A 27,351-nucleotide genomic window follows, 5' to 3' on the forward strand; every position below is an offset into this window, starting at 1 on the left:
ACCAGTCAATTGGGGAGAAGAATACGACGAAAATCTGTATGACAAAATGAAGTATACCATTTTTAGGGTCAACCTTTTCTAACCGTGTCCTTCTCTTATGGGTAAACAGCACCGTTTTAAACGCTGTTTGCCTGAAAACACCTTACTGCCATAACATCCAGTACAGTTACCTGTACGACTTTGCCCGCGGACCATACGTTTACTGCTTTTGGTATTACCATTCTCCTATCAACTTATCTGAGATCGTAAAGTCTAAAGAACAAGTATTTCAGCAAATATAGCTCAATTGAAAGTCCTCTGATGGACAAACCTGACCATCACTTTAAAGTATCCCTGTCAATTTTTTTTACATACAAATTTCCTCCTCAATATAAACAGACCTCTCAGACTTTAACCAAAAAAGACAACCCTTTTTTCTTAATATGTCAATTAGTAATTACTGAATTCATTAGAAATCAGTAGTATTGAATATATATATATATATATCTCCCTGACTCCAATAAAGGTTTGAAATAGACAACCAGTAAAGTAATGAAAACAACACTAACCAATCGTAATAAAAGACAGATTATTTCATAAAAGATTATTTTGTTTTATTTAAATGTCTATCAATAATCTCCAATAAACTAATACAAAACAAAAAAAACAAGAAGAAAAAGAAAAAGACAAACAAACAGTTTGTTATTCACCTCGGTTTCTCTCTCTCTCTCTCTCTCTCTCACTCTCTCCCTCTCTTTCTCCTTGTCATAAAAACAGACAAACATGTGAAAAACAGATCACAGAAAATTACCCACTTTTCTTCCTTAACAAAAAAAATTTTCTTCAATATATCCATTTCATTTGTTTAAATACACAATTGTATGCGCTTGCGCATGTACAAGATAAAAATAATCTTACTCACAAAAAAAAAAAAAACAAAAACAGAAGTAATATCATCTATTACACAAAATGAAAGAGTACAAGATGGAGCTCATTAAAGTAGTAGATTTGTTTAAAACAAATGAAAATAAACAACAATTTCACCTTTAGATTGATGCACAAAAAGCAAAAACAAACAAACAAAAAAGATTGAGTACCTTTCAATCCCTTTCATTGAATTCAATTCTATTCTATGGTTTCACTCTTGAACTATCACCATATTGTTTTTTTTCTTTTTTTTTAATATTAAAGGGGGGTGATTTTAGTTTGACGGTTTTTTTTCAGAAAAAATATTTCCTACATATTTATATTTGGATTAACCATTTTCGGAACATTATCTCTTCACTTACAACTGTGCATATCTTCGATACATTCATATAATATACAATACACTAAAGGCAGTCATAACAATAGACAATATATATATATATATATATATATATCTATTGAATGAAACCAAAGAAAAACAAATCGGTTATTATTTTTTTGTCTTGACAACTAAATCAGTGTTGTTGTTGTTTTCTCTTTTAGAGCATTTTAAAAAACAAACAAACAAACAAAGAAGTTGTGTGCTTCAAGTTTCCAATTTTTAACACCATCTTATCGATTCAGTTACAATTTTAACATTTCAGGTCATATTGTATATGTGTAATATATGTGTGTGTATGTATGTTGGTGTGTGTGTGTGGTTGAAAGGCAAATTGTTCAAAATAGATGGATCATTAAAACAATTATTTTTTTATTTATTGAATAAATAAACAACAAATTGTGTTGTGTACACAGACATACAAAATAATCGAAAATTCAAATGGATTGATTGATCAATAAATAATCGATTGATTGATTAATTGATTGATTGATTAACAGACAAAAAAACGGAATAGAAAAGAAATCACATGCACTCACACACACACACATCACATATCACTGATTTCGTTGATTAATGAAAGGAATTAATAATAATAATAATAATAATTCATCTTTGAAGAGCTTGAAGAGATCCACATACAGAAAGAAAGAAAAAAAAGGAGAAATCAAACAAAAATGAAAAAGAAAAAACCTGTAAAATGCTTCATCGATCAATGCACTTTTCTTTAACAAATAAAACCTGCCTGTTTAATTATCAATTAAGTGATTGATTACAAGATTGAATTTGAGAAATCACTTACATGTGTGCAAACACATTCCAATACACACACACACACATTCACACACAAATACACACACACTCAAACTTTACACATGCATACGTATGTACGTTGTCTGCTTATTCAGAAATATGAGCAGGAATTATTCACTTTTTCGTTATATGAAACTAGTTTTATTCACAAAGAAATAATGATTGTAAACAAACAGTGAGGGTAAAGAGAGAGAGAGAGAAAAGAAAGAAAAGGTATGGTTAAGAACAGTGAATGATATCAATATTTTCTTTATTATTGAAATTGAATAATCAAAAAGACTTCCGATTTCTTCGTTGACTCAGTTCTTTTTAACATGATCGGAATACCTAAGAAAATGGGGAAATAAGGAAAAATTTATGAATATGGAGTTGTGGAGATTGTTAAGTTTTTGATTGAGATCATGAATCGATCGATGTTAGATCACTATTTAGAGGTTACGCGTTAGTATGCGAGACGGAAGGTCTTATGTGTCAATTCCGCGTACGGGATCGTAAATGCGCATTATCGAGCAGTCCCGTACTAAGACGAAACGGCCGTCAAATGTTTCCAGGTTTTCAGTGATGATCTAACATTGATCTATTCATGAGTTCAATCAAAAAGAAAAGTTTATGACTTAGTTCATGAGAATAATTACAATCAAGTATTTAGGACACTGATCTGAATCTTGCAGCCCCCTTAAGGTTGTAGATACTCCTTGCTGACGAATGTCAACTGACAAGAAATTTTAGCCCATGTAAAGCTTCCTATTGACTGCCTCTAACCATCTAACAAAAGGATTTTTAATTTTAATTGTAATAAATTACAACCAACATCTAACAATAAGCACGTAAGTGAGTGTGTCTCATTTATCAACTTTTATAATAGTGTTCGTGTTAATTATATTACTCAGTTGACTGATGGCGGAGAAAGCTTCGAACCTGTGACCTAATTGTTTAAAAGCTGAGTAAATTAATAACTAAGGTACCGTTTTATATTAGCTAATAAAAACCTTTAGAATATGAAAAAAAAAGAAATTCACGTTATCCTCTTAAAATCATTTCTATCTCTGTTTTTATTGGGCTTTTCAAGGTAGAAAATTCAAACAGTACACTACTATATAACACGATAGGAATAGTTCAATCCTATCGAGTTCTAAGCTACAAATTGTATGAGTAGTGTTATTTCTACAACAATTTATATTCTTGGTATCAATGGTTAATGAATTTCATTGAATTTCACAGTTTAGATTGTGAACTGATATTAGTTAAACAATCATTGACAATCAAGAAGCAATGTTTCAAAGTAATGTTAACCAATAGATAACAAATCCATTAATTTGAACGTCAAATTCTCTCACTAAAACTTAAAATGTCCTAAGTTTGATCCCCAAGTGGAGTAATGGATGAACACTTCCACTGAAGAGTCACATAGTAGAACGAAACGACTGAATAGAGCTGGTTGGTTTTCAGTGGATATCCAAATGAGATCAATTCATGGTGTACACTGTAAAATTTCCCATTCTATCAGGAAGCCATCAGAAAATTGGATACAGAAATATCTGGAACGACGAAATACATATTCCAAGGATATATATTTATATGTATCTAGTCAATTTCTCAATTCATTCTTGAGATTGTTAGTATACTGTCAATATACAAATAAGCATAGTATAATCCTTGCAACTTCATCGAAAAAAGTTCCACCGGTTTACTTTTTCCCTTCGTAAAGTTGTTACCAGTGGAGTTTTCCCCCTACATTGTAATGTTCTACATAACATAACAACGACAACAACAACGATAAATATCCGCAAAATTATTTTAGGTGAATAATCTAATCTTGATATATCGCCAGTGATTACCACCACAACACTGACTTATCATGTACGTGTTCACGTTGTACGAACAAGTACATGTATGTGTGCACGTTCAGGTACTATTCACCTAAGTATATGGAAGAAGATAGAATGTAAACAAGTATGGATGTTGGATGTATTATTTAGTCTCCTACTTGCTTAAAAAAGATTTCATATAAGCTTTACCCATGAGGAATTTTAGATTAGAAACTCATGATGAATGAATAAAGGGTGGTGATTAAATAGACTCAGAAACAGACCAGGCGGGTAGGAATAGACTGAAGCAAATGTGTATAAATCAATCACATAAGAAAAGTATAGATTATCGTCTTTCATTATTCAATTCTACACAGTTATGTATGTATCCTTCTATATTCAAGTCTCTGTATGTGTGAGTACACGTGGATAAATTGTCTACCACCATGAATGACTTAGGAATCAAATGAGTAAGTTTGAGTATAATTAAATGTTTTAAGATGTAATTCACTTGACAGCCGTTCATCAATTGTAATGAGAGAAAAAAAGACGTTAAGCGTTTGAATGCGAGACCGAAGGTCCTAGGTTCCAATCCCGCGTACGCGATCGTGAATACGCACTACTGAGGAGTACCATACTAGAATGAAACGTCTGTCTAATGCTTTCAAGTATCCAATGATAGTTTAACATTGATCGATTCATGATCTCAATTAAAATAAAAATAGAGCTTGAAAATAAATAGCTATTTATTTTCTGTAAGAAGAATTTTGAAACAGCTTACTCGTGCGTGTTTGCATAACAGGTGTGTGCGGTAAATTGATCATCATGAAGAAAACGTGTTCAAAAATTATCTACTTGTTTGTATATGTGTTTAAATGAGCTTGTAGGTAAGAATGTACATTTTACCCTAAATGATTTGGATTATTTCTTTATTAAAAGCTTTGTGTTTATCCTCATCTCCCACTACCGATGTCTAGTTAATTGTAATTTGCACATTAGGAATTCACTGAATACAAAATGGTATCACAAAATCTAATGTCAACTTACAAATAATTCAGTGCATAAATACTGGGTTCAACATCAACGTTAAGATACAGGTACGTCTATCCACCTAAGAGAAAAAGTGTGTCGTGTTCTTTTTTTCTTAACAGTGGATAGATATAATTCAACTTTATTGAAACTTCATTGACTAACTAGTTATATTTCAGTAATATGACCAGGGTGAACATATACACAGACAAAGAATAACTAATCACAGTCCATAATATCAACAATGAAAGAACATAAACGTTAATACCCGTTAGACAAGTTAGCAGCTATGTGAACTCATTGGCTCAGTGCATAGCAACACTTGATTACTAGGTTCAAGTTTCAGTGTGAATATCAACACTAAGTATCAAATATATAAATTTAACGAGTACCATATAAGAAGAAACACTTAATCTTGGATCCCACTACTCTAGCCAAAATCCAACACTATACGACAATTCATTTTATATTGGTTGTTTGGATCTTCCCATTGATGTTTAGGACTGCAATTGACTAGTCTCTTATTGGCAACTATGCATCCTGTGCGGATTACGTCGATATTGCGAGTAGGTCATAAGCATTATAAGCAAATATGGATGTTGGATAGTAGTAGAATCCAGGACGCGCGTTTCGTCCTATTTTGGACTCGTCAGCTAGATGTACCTACTATACGATACTCTTGACACTTGGGAAAAACGAACTAGACTCACTTCTTATTGATTATAATAACATTTGCACATGTCGATTGGTTTTATCTAATCCAATTAAATGATTGGCAGGGTTCAATGAAAACGCTGGCGAAGCCGGTATTGTCATATGACAATCATTATTAGTATTATTATTAGTATTACTATTATTATTACTGTTAGTTTTAAGTAAATGACTTGGTATTAACCATTGATATAATCCACTTTCTGGTCTAGTACTATTATTTAATGCATCAGGAATATGTGTTATGGAACCTGGAATTGGTGTTGACGGAAGTAAATTATTTTGTTGTTGTGTTTGTTGTTGTTGGGATTGATGAGGATGATTGGCATAAATTGTACCATTCAGAGTAATATTCTCTGGTGTACCAGTTAAACAGTTACCAAGTGCATCAGTTTGTATTGGAATAGTTGTTGAATTGTGTGAATTCAAAAAATTTTGATAAGTAGCATTGAAAGTAGTATTTAAATCAGCTGTTGTTGGATAAACACATCCTTGTAAAGTCGGATTGGTCATTGCTGCCATGGCAACAGAGAGTAAGTGTTGTTGTTGTTTTTGTGATTGTTGGTGAGACTGTTGTTGTTGTTGCTGTTGCTGTGCATGCTGATGAGATTGTTGTTGTGGGCGAAAGTAATCAGTCCCGTATAATGAACATCCGTATAAACTGGTTATTAGGTTAAAAAAAAGTGACAACATAATTAATCTATAAAAATACAAAAAGATTGAAGAATTTTATGGTTTACATTATGGAATAAATTTAGTTAGATAATCGTTGAAAATCAGGAAGAATTAAACAGCTAATTGGTCCTGGTATAGGACTCTTCAGCGGCGTTCATCCACAAATCCAAGACAATGTTTTTTCCCGGGTATAGAAGATTTGTAACGGTTGTTCAATTTGAAGGTAGTATAAAGTCATGGAACATTGTCAGTTTGATACACTGAATCAATCGGGTATATCAATTTATGGCTGCATTATGTTAGATACTGGTGAACGGACGTTACTGGTCAAGATTTCGTTTCACTTTTCGAATAAATCGATATAAGCTATTGGCTGAAAAGGTTGCTTAATTTTCATAGGCAAATAGATAAATATTTATGAAACAGTTGTACACGTATCTTCTATTCGATTTATCTAATCCCAGCATCCTACACAATGTTGATTTTCTCACTCATGTGGCAGGTTAGGATCACGAATATAAAGCTTTTGTGTTAATGACAGACTCGGAGGACGACAGAACATAACGGAATTATTGAAATCCAAGTAGCAGCGAACAACTGTTCGTTTCAGTGTACGAATTCACAATAGTAAATAACTATTAAGCCACCAGGGATCGAACTCACGAACTTCAGGTGTTGCTACACGAGCACAACATTAACATTCATTGACTCACATTCCCAACTTCAGCTCATCCACAATATCAAGTATCCATCATCCATAGCCATCTGTGATATTTGTCTGGTATTCGCCATCACAGAACTTTACAGGATACAAGTTGTCCTTAGAAAATTTACAAGTCTACCACTAACAAACACATGAATATGTGTTTGATAAGACCAGTTGATAAGAATTTTCTTACAGAGATTGACTTGATTTGTAGGTTGTTTCCGTCGCAGACTGATCTCACTTAGGGTATTTTTAAAAATTAAAAACGAATGGACAGTTGTTTCGCCGTACTGCAGGACATAACGTTTCTGAGTTCAATCTCTAGCGGACTTGTGAATAGTCAATTCTAAGGAGCACAGTCGGAGGACGAAACAACTACCCACTACCTTCTGTTTTTTTATGACAACCTAACTGAGGTCAATGCTCGACGAATGTAACTTGTTATGTTACTTATTAAACTCATGCACCAAGTTTATATTCATTTATTCAACCCTGATTTACAATTTTTCCTCTCTCCTTGTGTAAGTGTAATTCAGGGATGGCAATTCCATCCATACTACCCTTATCAGTTTAGGTGAAGTGAGATTCAAAGCTGTGAATTCATGAATAAAATTTTAAACCATTAGGCTGTTGTTCCTTGTATACATAGACATGAATTACTGCATATGATAATAAATATGCAATTATACAATACGAGTATAAATGTTATAAAACATCAGAAATATTGAATGTGATCTGAATTTGTGATCATCTTAGTGGTTAACACCATGTATTCACAACGACCAAATAGACAATGGAGTTGAAAATAGAACTTTCGAATATTAAGTCAAGTAGAATAACTCGAAGTTATCGAGTCATTTCGTGTAGATGCAAGATAAGTACTACGCTGCCCAACCATCGTTTACTCCTATACACGGTGTTTGCTGGTGTAGGATTAGGTTTAAAGAAAGCTAAGGATGGCCGTATAAAAAATGGGATATCAGTCAATAAAGTAACTGACTGTTGGACCAAGGAGTATTTATGAGTGCAGATTACGTGGTTTGGGTCCGCATAATTAATGTAAAAAATGGTTTCAGACTGTAAAACACTTAATAACTATTTCATCCTAATACGGCTCTCCTTAGTAGCAATGGGCTTTTATGATCTATTCACGAATTGAACCTAATAACCTAAGGTCTCGAGGCAAGCAGCTAATCTTCAGACTACTGTGTTCCCATCCAATGATTTATATTTCTATTTATAATTATTTATACGTAACAAAAATGAAATCAGGAATAAGCGATGAACATACAAATACACAATTGTTTATTCATTCACTAACTGACTAACCTACCTAGGATCAAATAATTTTGTATCTGGAGAAGGAATAGTCGGTGTACCAAGTAGAGCAATTTGATTAGCGGATAATAATCCGGCGTTTAAATTCGGTGTACCATTAACAGTAGGATTAGAACGTAGACAATTATTCATGAAATTATTCGGTGTTGGTGATCCACAGAATATAGTTGATGCCGCAGCGGCTGCGGCAGCCGCCAATGCAGCTAAATTTGATTCACGTGTTCCGCTACCATTGAAATCAGTAACTAAACCATTAGCATTATTAGTATTGTTGTTATTTATACTATTGTTATGATTATAATGACTAATATTAGTGGTATTATTACAAGTAGTATTGTTCGATGAATCATTAGAAAATTTAGTTGGTTGTATAAAACCATTCAATAAGTCGGAATTAAAACGTGATGTAAAATCTGTTGTGGATTTTTGTTGTAAAGCGGAGAAATTTGCTAATTGGCTATTGACAATCGATGGACTAACTAAACCTGTATTTAATAATGAAGCTAAAGCATCATGTGATGTTAATGTTAAACCATTCGGTGTTGTATATAAAGGACAATTCAATAGATTATTATAATTAACATTAGCAATCATTGTTGCTGAGGCAGCGGCGGCAGCAGCTGCGGCTGCCGCGGCTGCCGCAGTTGTCGCTGTGACAGGATAACGTCGTCTTCTTGTGTCTGGATTATGTTTATCAGCGAATTTCGCTTCGACTGGAACAGAACAATCAGGTAAAGTGAGTGGATGCAATTTTAAAGATTCTAAAGCATTCACCGCATCTTGTTCATTGACAAACCGTACAAAACCAACACCTATAAATAAACATAAATGCGAATATGATCGGAAGAAAATCAGTAAATTTGCATGGTTATAAAAAGCTTACATAACAATTATAATAAGTGCTACTACAATAATTATTATTATATTGATTGATATATTACCGATGAGAATATTTGGCGAGACTATAATTTATTGATGAACCAATCTGATGAAAGATAACAGGTCTTGGATTTTGGCTCAAAATTAACTCATTCATTTGGCTAAATAGAGTTTTGGGATTATACCTGATGCCAGTTCGTGATACAAACCCTAAATCTAATTCCTAATCTTAACCATCAACTGTAAATCCTAATTCTAATACCTTACACTGGTTTATAACCCACATTTAGTCTTAGTTATCGAGTGGATAGTCTCAAGGTTACTTTGGCGTTGCTCAAAAGTCGTCCATAAATTATAGCCCTACCAAATATTTATTTTACCCTGTTCAGTAGGTTTGAAATAAAAGCGTAATTAATGAGATTCAAGTCATTCGTTCATTGATTCAAACTTAAATAGGTATATGACCATTAATATTATTACTATTTATAACTGGAATACTTTTGTGAAAACTTTGTTGTATCATTGATAAATCATTAACTGATCTTAGACAGATAACCATTGGAAGCCTGAGAGAAAAGTACGGACCTAATATCTTAATATAAGACTCCTGAGTAGTGCTTATTCACCATGGAGGACATCAACCACGACACTTAGCCTCCTGCATGAACGCCTAACTTCCAGATCATTCAGCCAACATCCGACAGTATTAGTGTCCAACTTCAATCAATCTAAGATTTTGCTCAACCTCCACCCATTATTTACAGTGGACAACTATCTCATACCTGAAATGGTTGAATTCCATTAGTCACAGCTTCCCACTATAATTCCAGAAGTTGCATTATGAAGTCAATCAGCAGTAAGCACATGGTTATTACTAGTATAGGAAATTTGTGGCAATTGTGAAGTTTTCACAGTTTAAGTCACAAATCCTGGTTTATTGATCTAGAGGTTAAGCGTTTGTACACAAGACTGATGGTCCTGGGTTCGATCCTCTATTGTGGGATCGTGGATGAGCATTTCTGAGGAGTTCCAAACTAATACAAATGCCTATTCGGCTCTCTCTGATTTTCGATGGTTTTCTAGCTAAGTTCGGGATTTAAACTATGAAAGTTCTACAACTCCTGCAAATTCCCTTACACTAATAATCATTTGTAAATTCTCGTCTCGAGCCCAAGTAGGGTTGTGTGGATGTATCACACACCGAAGACAAAACATTTGTATAGTTCACTCTAATACTAAATTGTTTCAAAATTGAAAACTAAATATCATTCATTCAGTCAGTCAGTCAGCTACAACGTAGGACCAGGCACATATATGCATCGGTGCAAGTTGCCATACTTCATTAGCACAGCAAGATGAACACCGGATTCATAAAAGTAGTTAATTCAGAGGTGGTAATATATAAAAGAAAGATTGCAATAAGGGTATAGCACAAGAAGAAAGAATTAGTTCGTAGAAAGAAAGATATGAAGCGATTTTAATCTCATAGTTTAAGGGAAGACAGAAAGTGTATACACCTACACCATTGTGATCGATTCTGAGCCATGTCACCCACAGTCTCCAACCATTGGTTACGATAGTCACGCGGACCCCAACCAAGTAGTCTGCATCTACCAACATGGCTCAGACTAGAAGTTAGTGCCTTCAAGCACAGGTGCCACGTTTTGGTTTGACCGACCCTAACTTTCTCTCAACCATCCCGAACACCGGTTAGCATTTTAAAACTAGTGCAAACCATTTTTTTCATAGTAATTCATTTTTATAACGTTTTCTTATTATTTTACACTACAATTATCACCACTAACCAGTTGTTTTGTTGGTTAAGCGTTCCATCATAACAAATGCTGATTGTATATGACCAAATCGTTCAAATACTGCTTTCAACTGATCACTATCTTTTGTTGTCCATGTTCTTGGAAGATTTGTCACATATAGATTGGTTTTATCTTTTTCATTTTCCTGGAAATAGAATAATAACAACAATAGTAATATAATGAAAAAAACAGTTAAAATAAAGTAGGTTTTAACAAACCAGTTTAAACAATCATTAAATTAGAATGATAACTAGCAGTAGAGTCAAGGTTGTGAGTTTCGTCCTATTTAAGACTCGTTAGCTAAATGTAACTATATCTTAATTTTACTGTTCACATAGAGACTTGAACCCAATACCTTTAAATTGAAGCAACGAAACGTTATCTACTGAGTTAATGGGTTCAGATAATCATTGATCTTTGTAATGGGTATGAATTTTAATTTAATTTATAGTGGTTTGGATTATCTCGTTGCTGATATTCATGACTACATTTTGGTTAGTCCTAGTTGGCATATGTGCATTCCATGCGAATTGCCTCGATATGGACATTATGACACAAGTCTACATATAATGGATGCAACGTGGCTAGCAATGAAATTGAGGAAACGGGTTTCATCTTGTTTAAGACTCGTTAGCTGGCTTTACTTGCATTCCAGCGTTGCTTTTCACTCGTGAACTCGAACCCAGTTCAAAATATACCAGTAGAGACTTATGCGTAGCATTTTTTAACATTAACCATGAGAAATCATTCACCCTTATAGATGAAATAGGATAGGATAGAAAATTTATCCAGATAATTTGGTTTACATCACAAATTATATCCAACTAGAAAATTAATGAAAACTAGTAAGCATGTAGGATAGCTATTCCATCCTAGTATGAAACTTTTTAACAGCGTGTAAGTACGACCTCATTGTGAGTCGATTTATGAACTTTTAAGTCTCCTTAGATCAAGCAATTGATTTACATCACTGATGTAAATTACATTTCCATAATAACACTTTATAATGATCTTAATTATGATTGATTACTGTAGAATTGAGAATAATGTGTTTTTCATTTTCTATTTTAGATGAGTTGGTACAATTAAAAATGAATATTTCTTCTATTGTAACATGAAATAATATCAGTCAGTCAATAGGGGACCCAATGGAGAACCCAGTGTAACTCCATTTGTTTGTCTGTAGAAATCATCATTAAATCTAAATTGTACGTTGAGAAGTAGCTCTTTTAGATAATGTTTTAGGATACAAATATCAAGGTTGTTATTTTCAATATAGTCACATAAAAAACATAGAAAACACAAAAAAAACAGTGGTCTAGTTGGTTAAGCGCTTGGCGCGAGACTGATAGGTCCTGGGTTCGAATCTAACGGGTTGCGGGATCGTTGATGCGCACTGCTGAGGAGTCCCATACTAGGACTAGATCGCGGTCCAGTGCTTTCAGGTTTTTCATAGTCGTCTAGCTTCAAATGACTCATGATTTCAATCTGTGAAACTTCAAAGATCTCCGCAAACCCCTTCTGATATAGTTTCTGTAAGAGGAACATTTGTCAGGAGAGAAGTGATATTCAATGTAATCATTTTTCTACCATTTACATTGATATTTCTAATTAAGTCGATAAAATCAAAGGAAATAAGAGAGTTGTATCTATTGTTATGATTTTTAACGGATTGTAACATATCAACTAACTATTTAGCAATCAAGTGACTTTGTCGACTCAATTAGAAATATCAATGTAAATGTGATAAGAAAATGATGTCATTGAATGTCAATTCTCTCTTTACAAATATTCCTCTCACAGAAATTTATTTTTTTTACTTTAACACACAGATATTGGTACAAGGAGGCACCAAATACATATGCGCCACACAAATCTCATTTGATATATGTGAGGGCTGTGATACTGCCCGGATGCCCAAACCGAAGCAGGTGTTCTTAGAGGTCACGCTCGGAGCCTTCGACCTGAAGGTCTGATCCACAAGGCAGTGGAGCAACGTAAGGGGATGCAGCCCATGGTAGCCGGTGACCAACGATTGGTTCATATGCCATTTGTTCCCTCAGGATACTGGAGCCCATGTACACCATTGGTTTAGAATGAGGGTTTTCCAACTCCTCTAGGTGGACTCTCCATTTCCACCAACCCGGTTAAAGCGCCAGACATTCGCTTTTCGTCCTCCGAATTTCGTAAACAACACCCTCGCCACGAGAAGTCAGTGAGTAGGACTTCCCTGGCAGAGGCTATATACGCGTGGCCATGTGAGAGCATTTCGAGAGGTAGAGCGGTGTCTCCCCACTCTCGGCCGTACCAGGGCATTTGGGGGCAATAAAATATTCATTCAGAATTCAACTACCTAACCAGTATATTAAGGAATAAGAAGATTTTTTAAAGAGAAAAATGAGTAATCTAATGAGTCAATGACAAAGAGTTGTTATGTAAGCAGTATGAACGAATCAGTTTTATTCTTTTGAATTAGTAATAAGAAAGGGAGATAATAGTTGTCATAGTGAAGTGTTTATTATGTGTTAGATTTCGTAAAGAATATAATGGTCTAAACATGATCCTGTTTAAGTGATTATATCATTTAACAGAGCCAAGTTAACATACTTTTTTTAGTAAACAAATGATCACAAAAGGATATAATATGAACACAAATATTACCTAAGTGTTTAGTTATTTATTTATGAATTATGACCAATGTATGAGACATGGAACATAATCTTAGCCATTAGAAAGAAACCTACATTCAGAGTTTCTTATCGACTACTTTCAACCACATAACGGTTTATGAGAATTGATCCTATTAGTTAAGGAACGTTGCAAAATTCAGATCGTTATATATTTTATCTGTGTACATCAACTGTTATCACAATCACTGAGACACTTTAAGACTTTAAAACTTAACCCTATATGATATTATACATACAGTACTGAAAAATTCTAAACTACAACAGAAGAACTGCACATTATTCTTTAACTTATTATTATTATTGTTTGAACATATAGATATTGATACAAGGAGGCACCAAATACATATGCTCCACACAAATCCCATTTGATTTGTGCGAGGGCTGTTATACTGCCTGGGTGCCCAAATCGAAGCAGCACCCAAACATTTTCTTTACAATCATTTCCTAGCTCATTTTAGTTCATAGTATAAACTAGCACATAAATTGAATCCAATCTTAAAATTATTTATTCATTCAAACAAAAATGTTGATTAGATATAAATTATGCATTGAATAATCATTAAATTATCATTACCATAATTATTTATGCAACACTAAGTATGCTTGTTAAGAAATGTGATTTGCTTCGGGAGGAAAAACATGCAAAGAACTTAGACACTAAACTGAATTATAATACAGTTTTGGTAATCGTTGTAATTTAATCCTAGAAGATCCATTGAAAACAATCTGCAAGAAACTAACCATTTTACTCTTTATTATAAATCATAAAAGCATACATGTAGTTATCCAATAAGATTCATAATTGTTAGTATAGGGGTTGTGGGGATTATTAAGTTTTGATTGAGATCATGAACCGATTGATGTTAGACCACCACCTTTGGGAACCTGGAAGCACTGGACGGCCGTTTCGTCCTATTGTGGGACTCCTCAGCAGTGCGCATCCACGATCCCGCTCGCGATTGGATGTTGGATGTTGATGTTAGACACTATCACCATAAGATACCGGCTCAGTGGTCCAGCTGGTTAAGCGTTCGCACGCGAGACCGAAGGCCCTGGGTTCGGATCCCACGAGTGGGATCGTGGATGCGCACTGCTGAGGAGTCCCACAATAGGACGAAACGGCCGTCCAGTGCTTCCAGGTTTCCGAAGGTGGTGGTCTAACATCAGTCGGTTCATGATCTCAATCAAAAAGATTCATAATTATTAACTTGATTCATGTATTTGATCAAATTAATACTCATAGTTCCCCTTATCATTTTGGCAAGAGCAAGAACAAAGATTCTAGCAGAATAGCATGAATTCATTTTATTTCGTAGGTTCTCGTCAACTGCTTACAACCTGTGATATTTAAAAATCATAATTACATAATGGGTTCGAATTGCTTACTGAATATTGTAAATATGTACCTAATGTGAAAGAATATTCTACACCAATAATTGTGACAACAGTTCAAAAGGGGGTTAGAAACAAATGATTACATAATGAATAAACATTGATAGGAATACAGTGAGTAGAGTTCAGTTGAAAGACTATTCATTTGAAAGATAGTTGAAAAAATAAAATAACATCAGTGATGTAATAAATGCAAAAGGGAGAAAAAAAAGAAAAAAGGAAAAAAAACTTTAAGGTGCAGTGAAGGAATATTTGTCACCAGGGGAAGGAAAGATTAACAACCGTCTCCTTTTGAACACATAGGTCGGGTTTTTAACGCCTGATGGCAACGGCTTCAGCAAACTTCAGAAGATTGGAGTTTGGCTGTTTACTGATCACTCTAAAGGATTGATGTCCTGTATCAAGGAGATGTTTGGTGATTGCACTGTTCAGAGTCTTTCTTTCCCTTGTTCTAAGATCCGGTTTGAGTTATGTTTATCGCGATCGCTAACGCAAAACGGCGAGAAGCAGTATTTGTTTGTCTGCTAATAATTTTAAAAGCATGAGGTATGTCAATAGTATGTCCAGTGTCAAGTAAATGCCAAGCTATTCCACTGTTGAGAGCCCTTGTCCCTTGCAGTCTCAATTTCTCTGGAAAATAATATCTGTTATTTTTAGAATTCCAACAAAAATCCATTACTAATTAGTCTTTACTTTTTGAAGAACCATTAACTAAATCTATACGTAACTTAATTTTGATGTCTACACTGAGATTTGAACCAAGTACCAGTTGGTTAAGATTATTACGCTAATACGGACAGGTATCTACTAACTTATTCAATAAGTATAATGGTTATTCCTAAGGATTTGTATTTTCCTGCTAGTCACTATCTAGATATACCAAAAATTTGTTATTAAAAAAGAAATGTCGAGGCAATTTAATCAAGAAGAACATATAACAACAGGAATTAATCAGTACTTAGTTTGGATATCAGTAACATGGTAATGTAAACCCTTACGAATATCTCTTTACCAATAATTATTGACTAGCTATGAATTTAGATTTCTTCAAATTAATTTATATATTAAATAATTAATTATTTCACTTATTGAAATCAACAGTCAATTAAAGCTAAACCACTATGGGAAACCTGGAAGCACTGGGCGACGGTTCTTTTCTTCCTAGTACGGGACTCCTCAGCAGTGCTCATCCACGATCCCGCACTCCGCGAGACTCGGACGCAGGACCTACCAGCCTCGTGCCAGGCGCTTAACCAACTAGACCACTGAGCCGGCATCCAACGGTGTTAATGTTTAACTTCAACCAATCCACGAAGTTGCGCCACCGTACACCATTGTCTTCAGTGAGACATGGTTGAACTCCACTGTTAACGGCTTCTTACTAGAACTCCAGGAGGTATTTCGTACATTATATTCGAATCCAATTTCGTTGTTTTATTACAAGAGAATGAGAATATATTTATACCATATTATTTGTCTTAATAAACTAATAAGAACCTGGAAAAACCTATGGCATGATACAATTGGTGGAAAATCGTCAAATGGAAAATAAGAGGTTGTTACTGATTTTTGTCTTGAAGAGGAATTACCGATAAGGAATCTAGACTGCTTGTGTGGGTTTACGCACCATTGGTCCGGTCGATAATTCACTGTTCTCTAGTTGGCGGTATCATTGCGTCATATATTAATAAGGTACAAGGCTATAACAAACTAAATGAATGGGAAAATGTTAGATATCATACATATACTGAACATAAAGAAGGAGATGGTCTGCAAATTCACGAAGACGTATTCAATCCAGAATTAAATTCTAAATACAATATTTCGTTTTATTAAGCTTAACGGGTAAAAGTGTAGTATAGGGACGACGTAATCAGAATCTAGTAAAACATTTTCGATTATTCGTGCGGCATTTAACAAAAGGATGGTTCCTATCGTAGATCACGTACAATGAGCATCGGAAATATCGTCGGATAGTGTTCAAAACGTCTAAAATTACAAGAACAAAAGATTGCCTTTTTCCATCATAGAGTAGGAACGATAGTGTAACATGTATCAAGCCCTAAATTGTTTTTATGTTAGTGGTATATGATACGTAAATCAATTCTATCCCTAAACCCTTAGTCCTGATTCTGAATATAAATCTCTAAAATATTGTCAGGAACAATGTTATGGAAAGTCTTTCTGGGGTCATTATTAGGATTGGAAAAAATGTAAGTTCTAAACCCATATGAATGAATTTATATCTTTGCTTTTTGATCGTTCAACCATTAAAACCCATAAACGTTTCATGAATTATATTAAAACCCTTAAACTCTTTTTACATTTACGTTTGTTCTTGACAGACTATTCATTGACATAAGCTATCTGTTTATTTTTGCTAACCTATTACCTAAAATTTGTCGCCCTATCTCTATACGATAGATAATTTTATCAAATAAAGCTTTTACAACGTCAGTTTATGTATTCATTCCTGTTAAACAAATGAAATATCAGTATAGGGTTGCGGAGGTTGTTGAGTTCAAATTGATATCATAAATGGACGGATGTTAGATCATAATTGAAAATATTGAATCATTAGACAACTGTTTCGTCTTAGCATGAGATTCTTCAAAAGTGAGCATCCATGATCTAGCATGCGGGATTCGAAGTTAAGCGTTCTCATGCAAGGTTGAAAGTTCTGAGTTCGAGTCCCTTTGATGCGAGATCATAATACTTTTTTTAAAATAAAAATACATAATAATTCACTTGAATTCAAATAAATCAATTCTCATATAATAGTTTGTTTTTCTTACATTCTATAAAATCATTGAACCAGTTAAACATAACAAAGAATTTAATGAATACCACAATTGTTACTTATCATAAATCAAGCATATTTTCAAACTGTCAATGTATATATCTATCTATATGCATGATATCTTTCTTATTCATTCATATATTTGTTTCCAACATCAAGGTTACCAAGTGGCTCGTGATCTAGTTTATTATTATTTTATGCAAGTTTTTCTTTACGCATAAATTATTATTATCGCATTATGCAGTATCAAAAGAAAGTATTATTATTATTGTCATTATGGTTATTCTTAATCATATTAATCAGTGATTCTTATGTTAACTTGATCAATATTGAAATAATTAACGACATTCTATTGCGTGTTTATCCTACTGTAGTTGTTGTGTAAAGTAATTCGTTGAAAAGTAACCTCTCATTGAAGAATTTCATTATTGAGATCAAAGATCTTTGAAAGATCTTAAAAGAGGAATGAAATCTACTTTCGAAAATAATTTTTTTTTTAAAAAAAGGATTTCATACATTGTTTCAAGTTGTTTTGGATAGATGAACCATAAAGATATATCAAGTAAAGGGAATATATATATCTATTACATAATAAATAAATTCTGTAAACACTGTACTGTCATATCATTCAAAAGACTATCATGAGACTATGATATCCTGTTTATTGTCTATTGATTTTAATAAGATTCACAAGTGATCACTAGGTAGTGACCAATATTATTTACAACATTACATGTTCTTCACTAGGTATTGTTTTACTTGTATCTTCCCATTAATGTTAAGGATTGCAATTGATCAGTCTGTTATTGGCATATGTGCATACTGTGCGTATGCTTCGATATTACCTTAATTCACAAGCTATTTGTAAGCAATGATGGATAGTGGCTAGCAATGGAATCCAGGACGCGCATTTCGTCCTATTTGGAACTCGTCATGTTCTGTATGTTCTATATTGAGATGTTAGATTATTGTCGATAGTATGCAACAAATACTAGATGACAGTTGGGAATCGTTAGTCAGACATACATCTTTAATTTTGAGGGAACTGATGTTTCATGTTGGTCAATACTCAGTGGTAAATCAGTTATAAATTGTTAATAGCCATGCGAATAGCTCAGTAGTAATGCCTTAAACTGTGGAAATAGGTAACTCAAATTAAAATCCCACAAGAAACATCGATTCTCTTGAATTTACAGATACATCACACTAACAAGTCCTAAATAGTATGAAAGGTATGCCAAATAGGGTATCCTATCGACTAAATCCAATCACATAACACATATCGTTGTTCTGATAACCATCTTTAACTTCATATTTAAGTTTATGTTAAGCTAGAAGTTTACTTCAAGATACTTCTTCTAAATTAGTTACCAGATACAAGACTAATGACAGTAGACAATGTTAGGATGTTATTTATGCATAAAATCAAGGTGGAACACGACAAGATGAAATTAACAAAATGTATATCAAAGTGAGTCAGAATAATTTTAATATCATTGATTGCAAGATAGATTAAACATAGGGAATACAGAACTCGATATGAAGAAAAAAAGAATTCATGAAATAAAACGTATAAATATTAATAATAATGGGGTTGATGATATAAAAAGAGACCGAGCATGATGTGTCCACCCATCATGTCACCTTGGATCACTAACTAATGATCGGGTTATTGGAGAGATCAAAAAACCAGTTAGTTTTCATCTTCTAACGCAATTTAGCTCAGGAGTCAATAACTTGCTCCATTTCGTTTTGGTCACCTCTAGCTTGTTCCCAGTCTACTACTAATCTTTTCAGCATTGTGCATCGAGGTGACGGGCTATTGAAGATATGTTACATATATCCCTATAACCTCAGCTGATGAGTACTAACAGTCTCACCAACCAATCTGTCATTTTCGTTTAGCCTCTTAATTCTAATTTCATCATTGTTCACTCAATCGTTTACATTATTTACAAGCAACCTCTTGTTAGAATGTAGATTATTAGGTTCAAATATAGATAGTAATAAGTTGCTTGTTTAAAAATTTTCTGATTTCAACCAGCTCATCAGCTGAATTTATTATTAAGTATAAATTGAACTTAATTTTGAAGGTTACCACTTAACCATCACATCACAACATCTCGAAATCTAACTGCATGGAGATGTTTATTACGATTTGTATATGAGGCACTAGTTCCTTCAAGGTTCCAGAGATGATTGAATAACAAGCAATGACCCGGTCGAAATCTGGTATTTAATAATAGATTCCTTGCAAAACTTTTTCGCGTATTTTTAAATCACCGAGGAAGCAACACTGAACTTAGACTGAAGGTACTAAGTAAAGATAGCTAGTCGGTTGATAAAGTTAAGATCCTTCATAGATTGAGTCCGTTTCAATATGTACTAAGCACGTCCAAACACGTGATGTTATCAGGTGAAGAGTGGTTTGGAAAGAAACTAAGAGTGAATAAGCTAGATTGACACATGTAGGTGTATGCAGCCCACCTGGGTGAGATCAACATGATAGTCGCAATCAGTGCTCGGAGACATTGTATGTCATGACTGAGAATCGGTAACAATGGCATAAATGCATTTATGCTTTTCCTTCTCCTAAATCTTGAATTTTAAACTTATGTTTTACTACTTCTTCCACGAATTCCTTCTTACTTTTTGGACCGTATCATTGATAAATAATCTTCCCCACAACTACTAATACTGCTGCTACTTTGACTACTCTGACATTTGTCTGAACTGTCTGACTAGCTGGAGGTCAAACCTATGTTCAAGGCTTTTCTTCGAATAACTTTTAATACTATGAACTATTGATGACATTATTTTTCAACTAAAGAAAAATACCTACATGTATATACAAACCTACATATGGTAGAGATTATGTAACTATAAAAGGTGAATCAAGATAATAAGTCATATCAATTATCAAACAAATAAACGGATTAATAGAATGGGTATTGTGGATATTGGCTCGATTTGTTGATTATATTTATCACAAGAGTTCTACTAAAAAAATCATGACTAGTGGAGTTCAGATATTTCAGGGATGAACTAACTATCACCTATAACATTAAACAATCGTTGTACTATATCGATAATTAAAGTTGGAAATTTACTAGTCGACACTAACCCAATAGTTCTAATGGCTAAGTGTTTTCAGTGAAACCTGAAAAGTTAAAAAGAAACTTAATCCCTAATGAGGTTACATGTGAACGACTGCTGAGAAATACCATACCAAAACCAAACAACTATTCATTACTCTCTGATTTTCAATGTTCTCCCAACTGAAATCAATCCATAAAATAAATAAACCTTTTTTGTTGAAAACTCAGCATATAAAGTCAATACAGTCATACTATCAGTATAGGGGTTGTGGAGATTGTTAAGTTTTTTGATTGAGATCATGAATCAATTGATGTTAGACCACCGTTGGAAACCTGGAAGCACTGGACGGCCGTTTCGTCCTAGTACGGGACTCCTCAGCAGTGCGCATCCACGATCCCGCTCCTCGCGAGATTCGAACCCAGGACCTACCGGTCTCGCGCCAGGCGCTTAACCAACTAGACCACTGAGCCGGCATCCAACGGTGTTAGTGTCTAACATCAACCAATTCACGAAATTGCGCGACCAACTTCCATTGTACTGAGGTAGATACCTTTCTCTACCCGACACGGATTAGATCCACTGGTCACGGCTTCTCACTAGAACTCCGAGAATTCCCTCACGAAGCTAGTCACTAGTGAGCACATGTTAATTATCAGTATAGGGGTTGTGGAGGTTGTTAAGTTTTTGATTGAGATCATGAATTAATTGATGTTAGACCGCCGTTGGAAACCTGGAAGCAATGGACGGCCGTTTCGTCCTAGCATCGGACTCCTCAGCAGGGCGGGAGCAGGATCGTGGATGCGCACTGCTGAGGAGTCTCATACTAGGACGAAACGGCCGTCCATTGCTTCCAGGTTTCCAACGGCGGTCTAACATCAATTGATTCATGATCTCAATCAAAAAACTTAACAATCACACTAATCAAGATTATGAAACATTGTGTTATATAAAACCATGATAATGATAATCCACCGAATTCTACAATACACAAACACTTACATACAATCATGTGTATAACATAAAATTTAATTACTGATATACATAAATAAACAAACAAACAAAATTTGATTTTATTTATCTTGATTTCTCATTTATGTTCATGAATAGACAATTCTCTAGTGAAATAAAAAAACAACAACAACAATGGATTAAACTAAGTTATTACTATTTAAATTTGAAATATTCAAAAATACCTAAGTGATATTACAATGTTAATTTAAACAAACAAAATGTCACTATTCCTAAGGCTTTATCTGTTGTTGTTGTTGCTGTTGTTGCTATCGCTGTTGTTGTCGTTATGAGAATTTGATTTTTCCAAAGAAAAAAAAATAAAGAACTAAATTTAAACCAAACCGTTTTGTGATAAAATATGGTTGATCATTTTTGTTTTTTTTTGTTTTGAAAAAACAAATAAGATTCAATGTCCAATACAGATTACCCTCCACTTAAATTAGAATCCATCGATAAAAACTATATATATATAAATCATGATGTAATCTTCGAATTGTAATATTTGTTCTATCGATTATGAAATATAAAATAAAGTTAAGTCTTTATTTTGTTTTTCTAATTCTAAAATTTTATTCAATTGGTTTAAGACTACTGACTGATATTTAGTTGATTCTTTAGTGATCTTTGAAATGATATTAGTTCATTTTACAATAATACTACTTCTAGACTACTGATCATAAATTTTATGTTTTCATTAGACAGTGAATTTATCTTGGAATGAATGTGTTTCAAGATATTATTTACAATCGAGTTCTTAAGCTTGACGTAATCTTTAACAAGACATTAGTATCAGGATGAATTTGATAGAGAACTTTGCAGACATCAATAGCAGAGCCCTCAAATGTTCTGGTACGGCCGAGAGTGGGGAGACACCGCTCTACCTCTCGAAATGTTCTCACATGGCCACGCGTATATAGCCTCTGCCAGGGAAGTCCTACTCACTGACTTCTCGTGGCGAGGGTGTTGTTTACGAAATTCAGAGGACGAAAAGCGAATGTCCGGCGCTTTAACCGGGTTGGTGGAAATGGAGAGTCCACCTAGAGGAGTTGGAAAACCCCCATTCTAAACCAATGGTGCACATGGGCTCCATTATCCTGAAGGAACAAGTGGCGTATGAACCAGTCGTTGGTCATCGGCTACCATGGGACTGCATCTCCTCACGATGCTCCACTGCCTTGTAGGTCAGACCTTCAGGTCGAAGGCTCCGAGCGTGACCTCTAAGAACACCTGCTTCGGTTTGGGCATCCGGGCAGTATCACAGCCCTCACACATATCAAATGAGATTTGTGTGGCGCATATGTATTTGGTGCCTCCTTGTAACAATATCTATGTGTTAAAATGAATAAATAAAATTAATAGCAGAACTTACTGTTCATCTTGTTATATCCTAGCGAAGATTAAATTATAAGTAACTTTTGAGAACTATTAATCGGCTAATATATATATATATACATTCCTATTGCATAACCGTTCAGTAACTAGATTTTGTATACTCTATATTCCCCTTAAGCTTCATTTTGATCTAAAGATTATTATTATTATACGATTTACTGTTCTTAATTTATGTTCAGTTTATTGATTACAGCCTCTCACATTCACAGCCACCTTTTGGCTTGATCTTGTATAAATGTTATTTCCTAGTTTATGGTGTGATGCAGTCTGTTTGGCTGATATATAAACCAAGTACACATAGTGGAAGCTGTCATTTGTGTTCTGGACTCAGTTGGACGGGCTAGGCAAGCAAAGTGCCAATAAGGACGCTAGCCTGTTCATACCAGTTGAACGTCATTGTTTTAGCACGGTACTAAGATTGAATAAGTGGTATGTTGATTGGCAAATAAAGCACATGATAACTAATTGGCCTTAGAGTCACAACACATCTATGTCTTCATTACAGCCAACCTTTGGAAAATTGAATTTACAAGCCTGCATTTTACCATGTGTAGATACAACCACTGGAAACACTATTTCAGAAAATGAACACGAGAACAGATGAATTTATAATCTGGAACCCTTTATCACCCATCCAACTGTCGGGAATCAGGAAGCAATCAACAACTCCTACTACTCGAGTTTGTGACTCCTCAGAAGTACACATTCAAGTGATTGTGCTCAAGAACTTCAGGTCCCTCAATAATCGCCTAACTGACTTTTAATTGTTTACAGATGACGCAACCATCTGTTAGATGGAGGATCTAATGCAGATAATTTTTCTCGAATACAGTCATTACCTTCAAATTTATCAAACCCTGTCGAAAGTTGAAATATCCAAATAAAGATCGCTTATTTCAGGTTAAACTAGTATTGACTTGAAGTTGAAGGAATTTAATCTGCTCTACTGATACATTAGTTTGTATGTGTCTGTGTATAAGCATATCAATGATTAGCTTTATCATTAAGACTTGACAAGAATCGGTAAAGGGTCTTTATAGAGAAACTGTAAACAATCATTGCATAAAATAGCGCAAATGGAATACTGACTTCAAGAACAAAGGTTTGTGTGTATGTGTGCTTGAGTACAAGTGTTTATGAGCGTGGATTAGTAAGATAAATTCATTATCAGCAAAGATTTAGTGCAGATTAATAATGTATGAATAAAGAGGAAGAGGTAAAATGGAATTATTTTCAAAATCCAAACGAATATCCTCTCTACTTATTTCACAATTATTCCACATAAAAAGTGATAACAATTGCACCAATGTAACGCGTTGATATTTAAAGTAAAAGGTATTCAATTTGAGTCTCGATGTGAACATTAAGACCAAGATATAGACACAAACAGCTGATGAGTTCTAAATAGTACGAAGAAGATGCCCTGATTTCCACTACTTTAGCATCAGACTAACTTTCATAAAAACTCATAATCATAATGACAATATAAAAGTGATCCTTTCAAGATGCCATAAAGAGACCGATCATTTACAGACCTTAACACATCAACAACAAGAAAGTACAAAACCTTTTTGAACAAAATTACAACAATATTTAAAAAGAAATACATTTGACATGACAATTGTAAATTAAAATTTCACCATTATTTACTGTTAGTGTTCAAGATTACTTTTTCCATTCAAACACGGAGTTCACACTAGTTGATCATTCAGCAGTGGTGAACATTGCCATTTCTGTCCAGCTCGTAGTGCTAAGTAGAGCTGATCAATGAAGTTGGTATTATGATACATCATATTTTGATGTTAAATGTTTAAAAACAATTAGCTTGTAATGTTAAGTCACTTAGACTGGTGAACATACTATATCTTAATTGATAAAATACTATTCGCACTAAAGGAATAAATAAACACATGGTACAGGCCACAATAAATAAGTGACCTAGATATATCAATGTTAGAGGAGGTTGGTTTTGATTTAAATAGTTCAGCAGCAAGGTTTCTAAAAATGACAGTGAGTAACGAGGTGAGCATTAATCGGTTGCCTCAAAATTGAAGATAAGTTGTGTTGTGATGAATAACATTTAAAATAATACCTGGGTCCTAGGCTTCCTCACGACTGCTTACTGTGAATCAGTAACTAAATACCAACTTTCACCACACCGTATTTATCTTGTAGTGTATAAAACTCAGAGATGAGGTCATTTTGAGGATTCTATGTTGAAACCATCAGAATCAGTGCCAATCTCCAAGTATGTAAAGCGGTAACTGTTTCTAACTAAATCACCATCATTACAATCACCTCCATGCTAAATGTTATCTCTTTAAATGATACTCAATAAGTTTCCAAATTTTTCTATGAAAATGCTCTAAAGATATTGTATTTTCTCAGCGTTTTCGTCAAACCTCATGCATGTAGTGAAAATACAAATTTCACTTAACTATATCTAAGAGAAAATGCACAATAATCAGTTAAGTATGATATTTTTTGGAAAGTCACCCTTTAGACAACTCACAGTCATTAGAAAATTTTATTCACTGTTGAAAAGTTTCATACTAGGATGAAACGGCTTGCTAGTGGTTCCTCGTTAACAACGATTGTTTAACTAAAATCAGTTCGCGATATAAACTATAAAATGATATACTGGGTCAGTCAGAAGTGGACCAAATAATAAATGAAAAGTGCTGATGGATTTGGGAGTTGATTTAACATTCAAAGAAAACAGAAATACTCTATTTACTGAAAATGCCGCTTAATTTTTTTTGAAAAGGAGATGTTGATAAGTCTTGCTATCAATACACCTAAAATCTCTGCCCAGACGGTTTCTACAAACACAACTGCTTATACACGTCAACTTGAACAATAGAGAGGGAGCAAAATGCGAGTAAGAGCTTTACTCCAAGGTTAGTTTATGTACAGAAAAAAACGAGGGTATTTATAGTCGTATACGACCTTGGGTTTCTGGAAATCTTTGGGACCATAATAAATGTAGTAGCAGTATATGTAAATATCCAGTCTATACTATGATACATGATTCTACGTTCCCTAGATGTTTCTACGATGCCTCTGTTCAACGCTGATAAACTATTTCCAGGAGTTTCCGAGGCTCTAGAGATTTAGACGAGGGATATTTTTGTACTCTCCCAGTGGATAGACATATATTCATGAATAAGTTGTGGACAAATCGCTGCCTCAATTTAGCCAATAAAAACTTCCTAATCACTCTAAGAGTTCCCACTCAAGTGGTTAGTTTAGGATCACATGTATATAGTTTTTATATCATCAGTAACAGGCTTTGGCAACTGCAAAACGTCCCACATGCGGGATCTAGGAAGTGTACTACTGAGGAGTTCCATACTAAGACAAAACGGTCGTCCAACGCTTCAAGGTTTTCAGTGGTGGTCCAGCTTAGGTCGACTTATGAACTCAACTATTCAAACTACTACAATTTCCATAAATCCCCATTCTGATAAAATTATTTGAATGATTTGCATTTTGAAAAATTATATACTAATAATTAGTGAAAAAGAGAAACAAAACTAGTAAGACCATGTTAAATAGAATAGCAACAACAATAAAAAAGCTCACTTAATCATACCTTTGCAAATTTAATTGTAAATGATGGATGAGTTTCTTTAATTTGTTGTAATGCTTCATTGGCAGCATCTTCAGAGACAAAATCAATAAATCCATATCCTAAACAAAATGTATAAAAAATTACAACGATTTTAGTGTAAACGTTAGGAACAGAAAACATACGTCAAATTAAAAAAATAAAATAAATTTTTACAAGCATTACAAGCAAAGATGAATAGTGGCTAGCAGTGGAATCCGGGACGTGCGTTTTACCTTATTTGGGATTCGTCAGCTAGATGTACCTGCATCTCAGAGTTGATGTTCACTCTGGGACTC

At 34.1% G+C, this 27,351-nt stretch overlaps 1 protein-coding gene across 1 annotated transcript in view; it reads right to left on the bottom strand.

Annotated features, from left to right (window-relative positions):
- Positions 1-27,351, bottom strand: part of MS3_00005000 (uncharacterized protein) — an 88,964-nt gene continuing 61,613 nt past the window's right edge. The window contains exons 2-6 of the mRNA XM_051213004.1: positions 27,038-27,135; positions 11,050-11,203; positions 8,361-9,177; positions 5,646-6,307; positions 1-2,425 (exon numbers count right to left, since the gene is read on the bottom strand). Of these exons, the coding sequence (XP_051068938.1) occupies positions 5,656-6,307; positions 8,361-9,177; positions 11,050-11,203; positions 27,038-27,135 (1,721 nt within the window). The 3' untranslated portion in view covers positions 1-2,425; positions 5,646-5,655. The remainder of the gene's footprint in view (positions 2,426-5,645; positions 6,308-8,360; positions 9,178-11,049; positions 11,204-27,037; positions 27,136-27,351) is intronic.

The sequence above is a fragment of the Schistosoma haematobium genome, chromosome 3 (genome assembly GCF_000699445.3).
Source record: "Schistosoma haematobium chromosome 3, whole genome shotgun sequence".
In the NCBI taxonomy this organism is placed as follows: domain Eukaryota; kingdom Metazoa; phylum Platyhelminthes; class Trematoda; order Strigeidida; family Schistosomatidae; genus Schistosoma; species Schistosoma haematobium.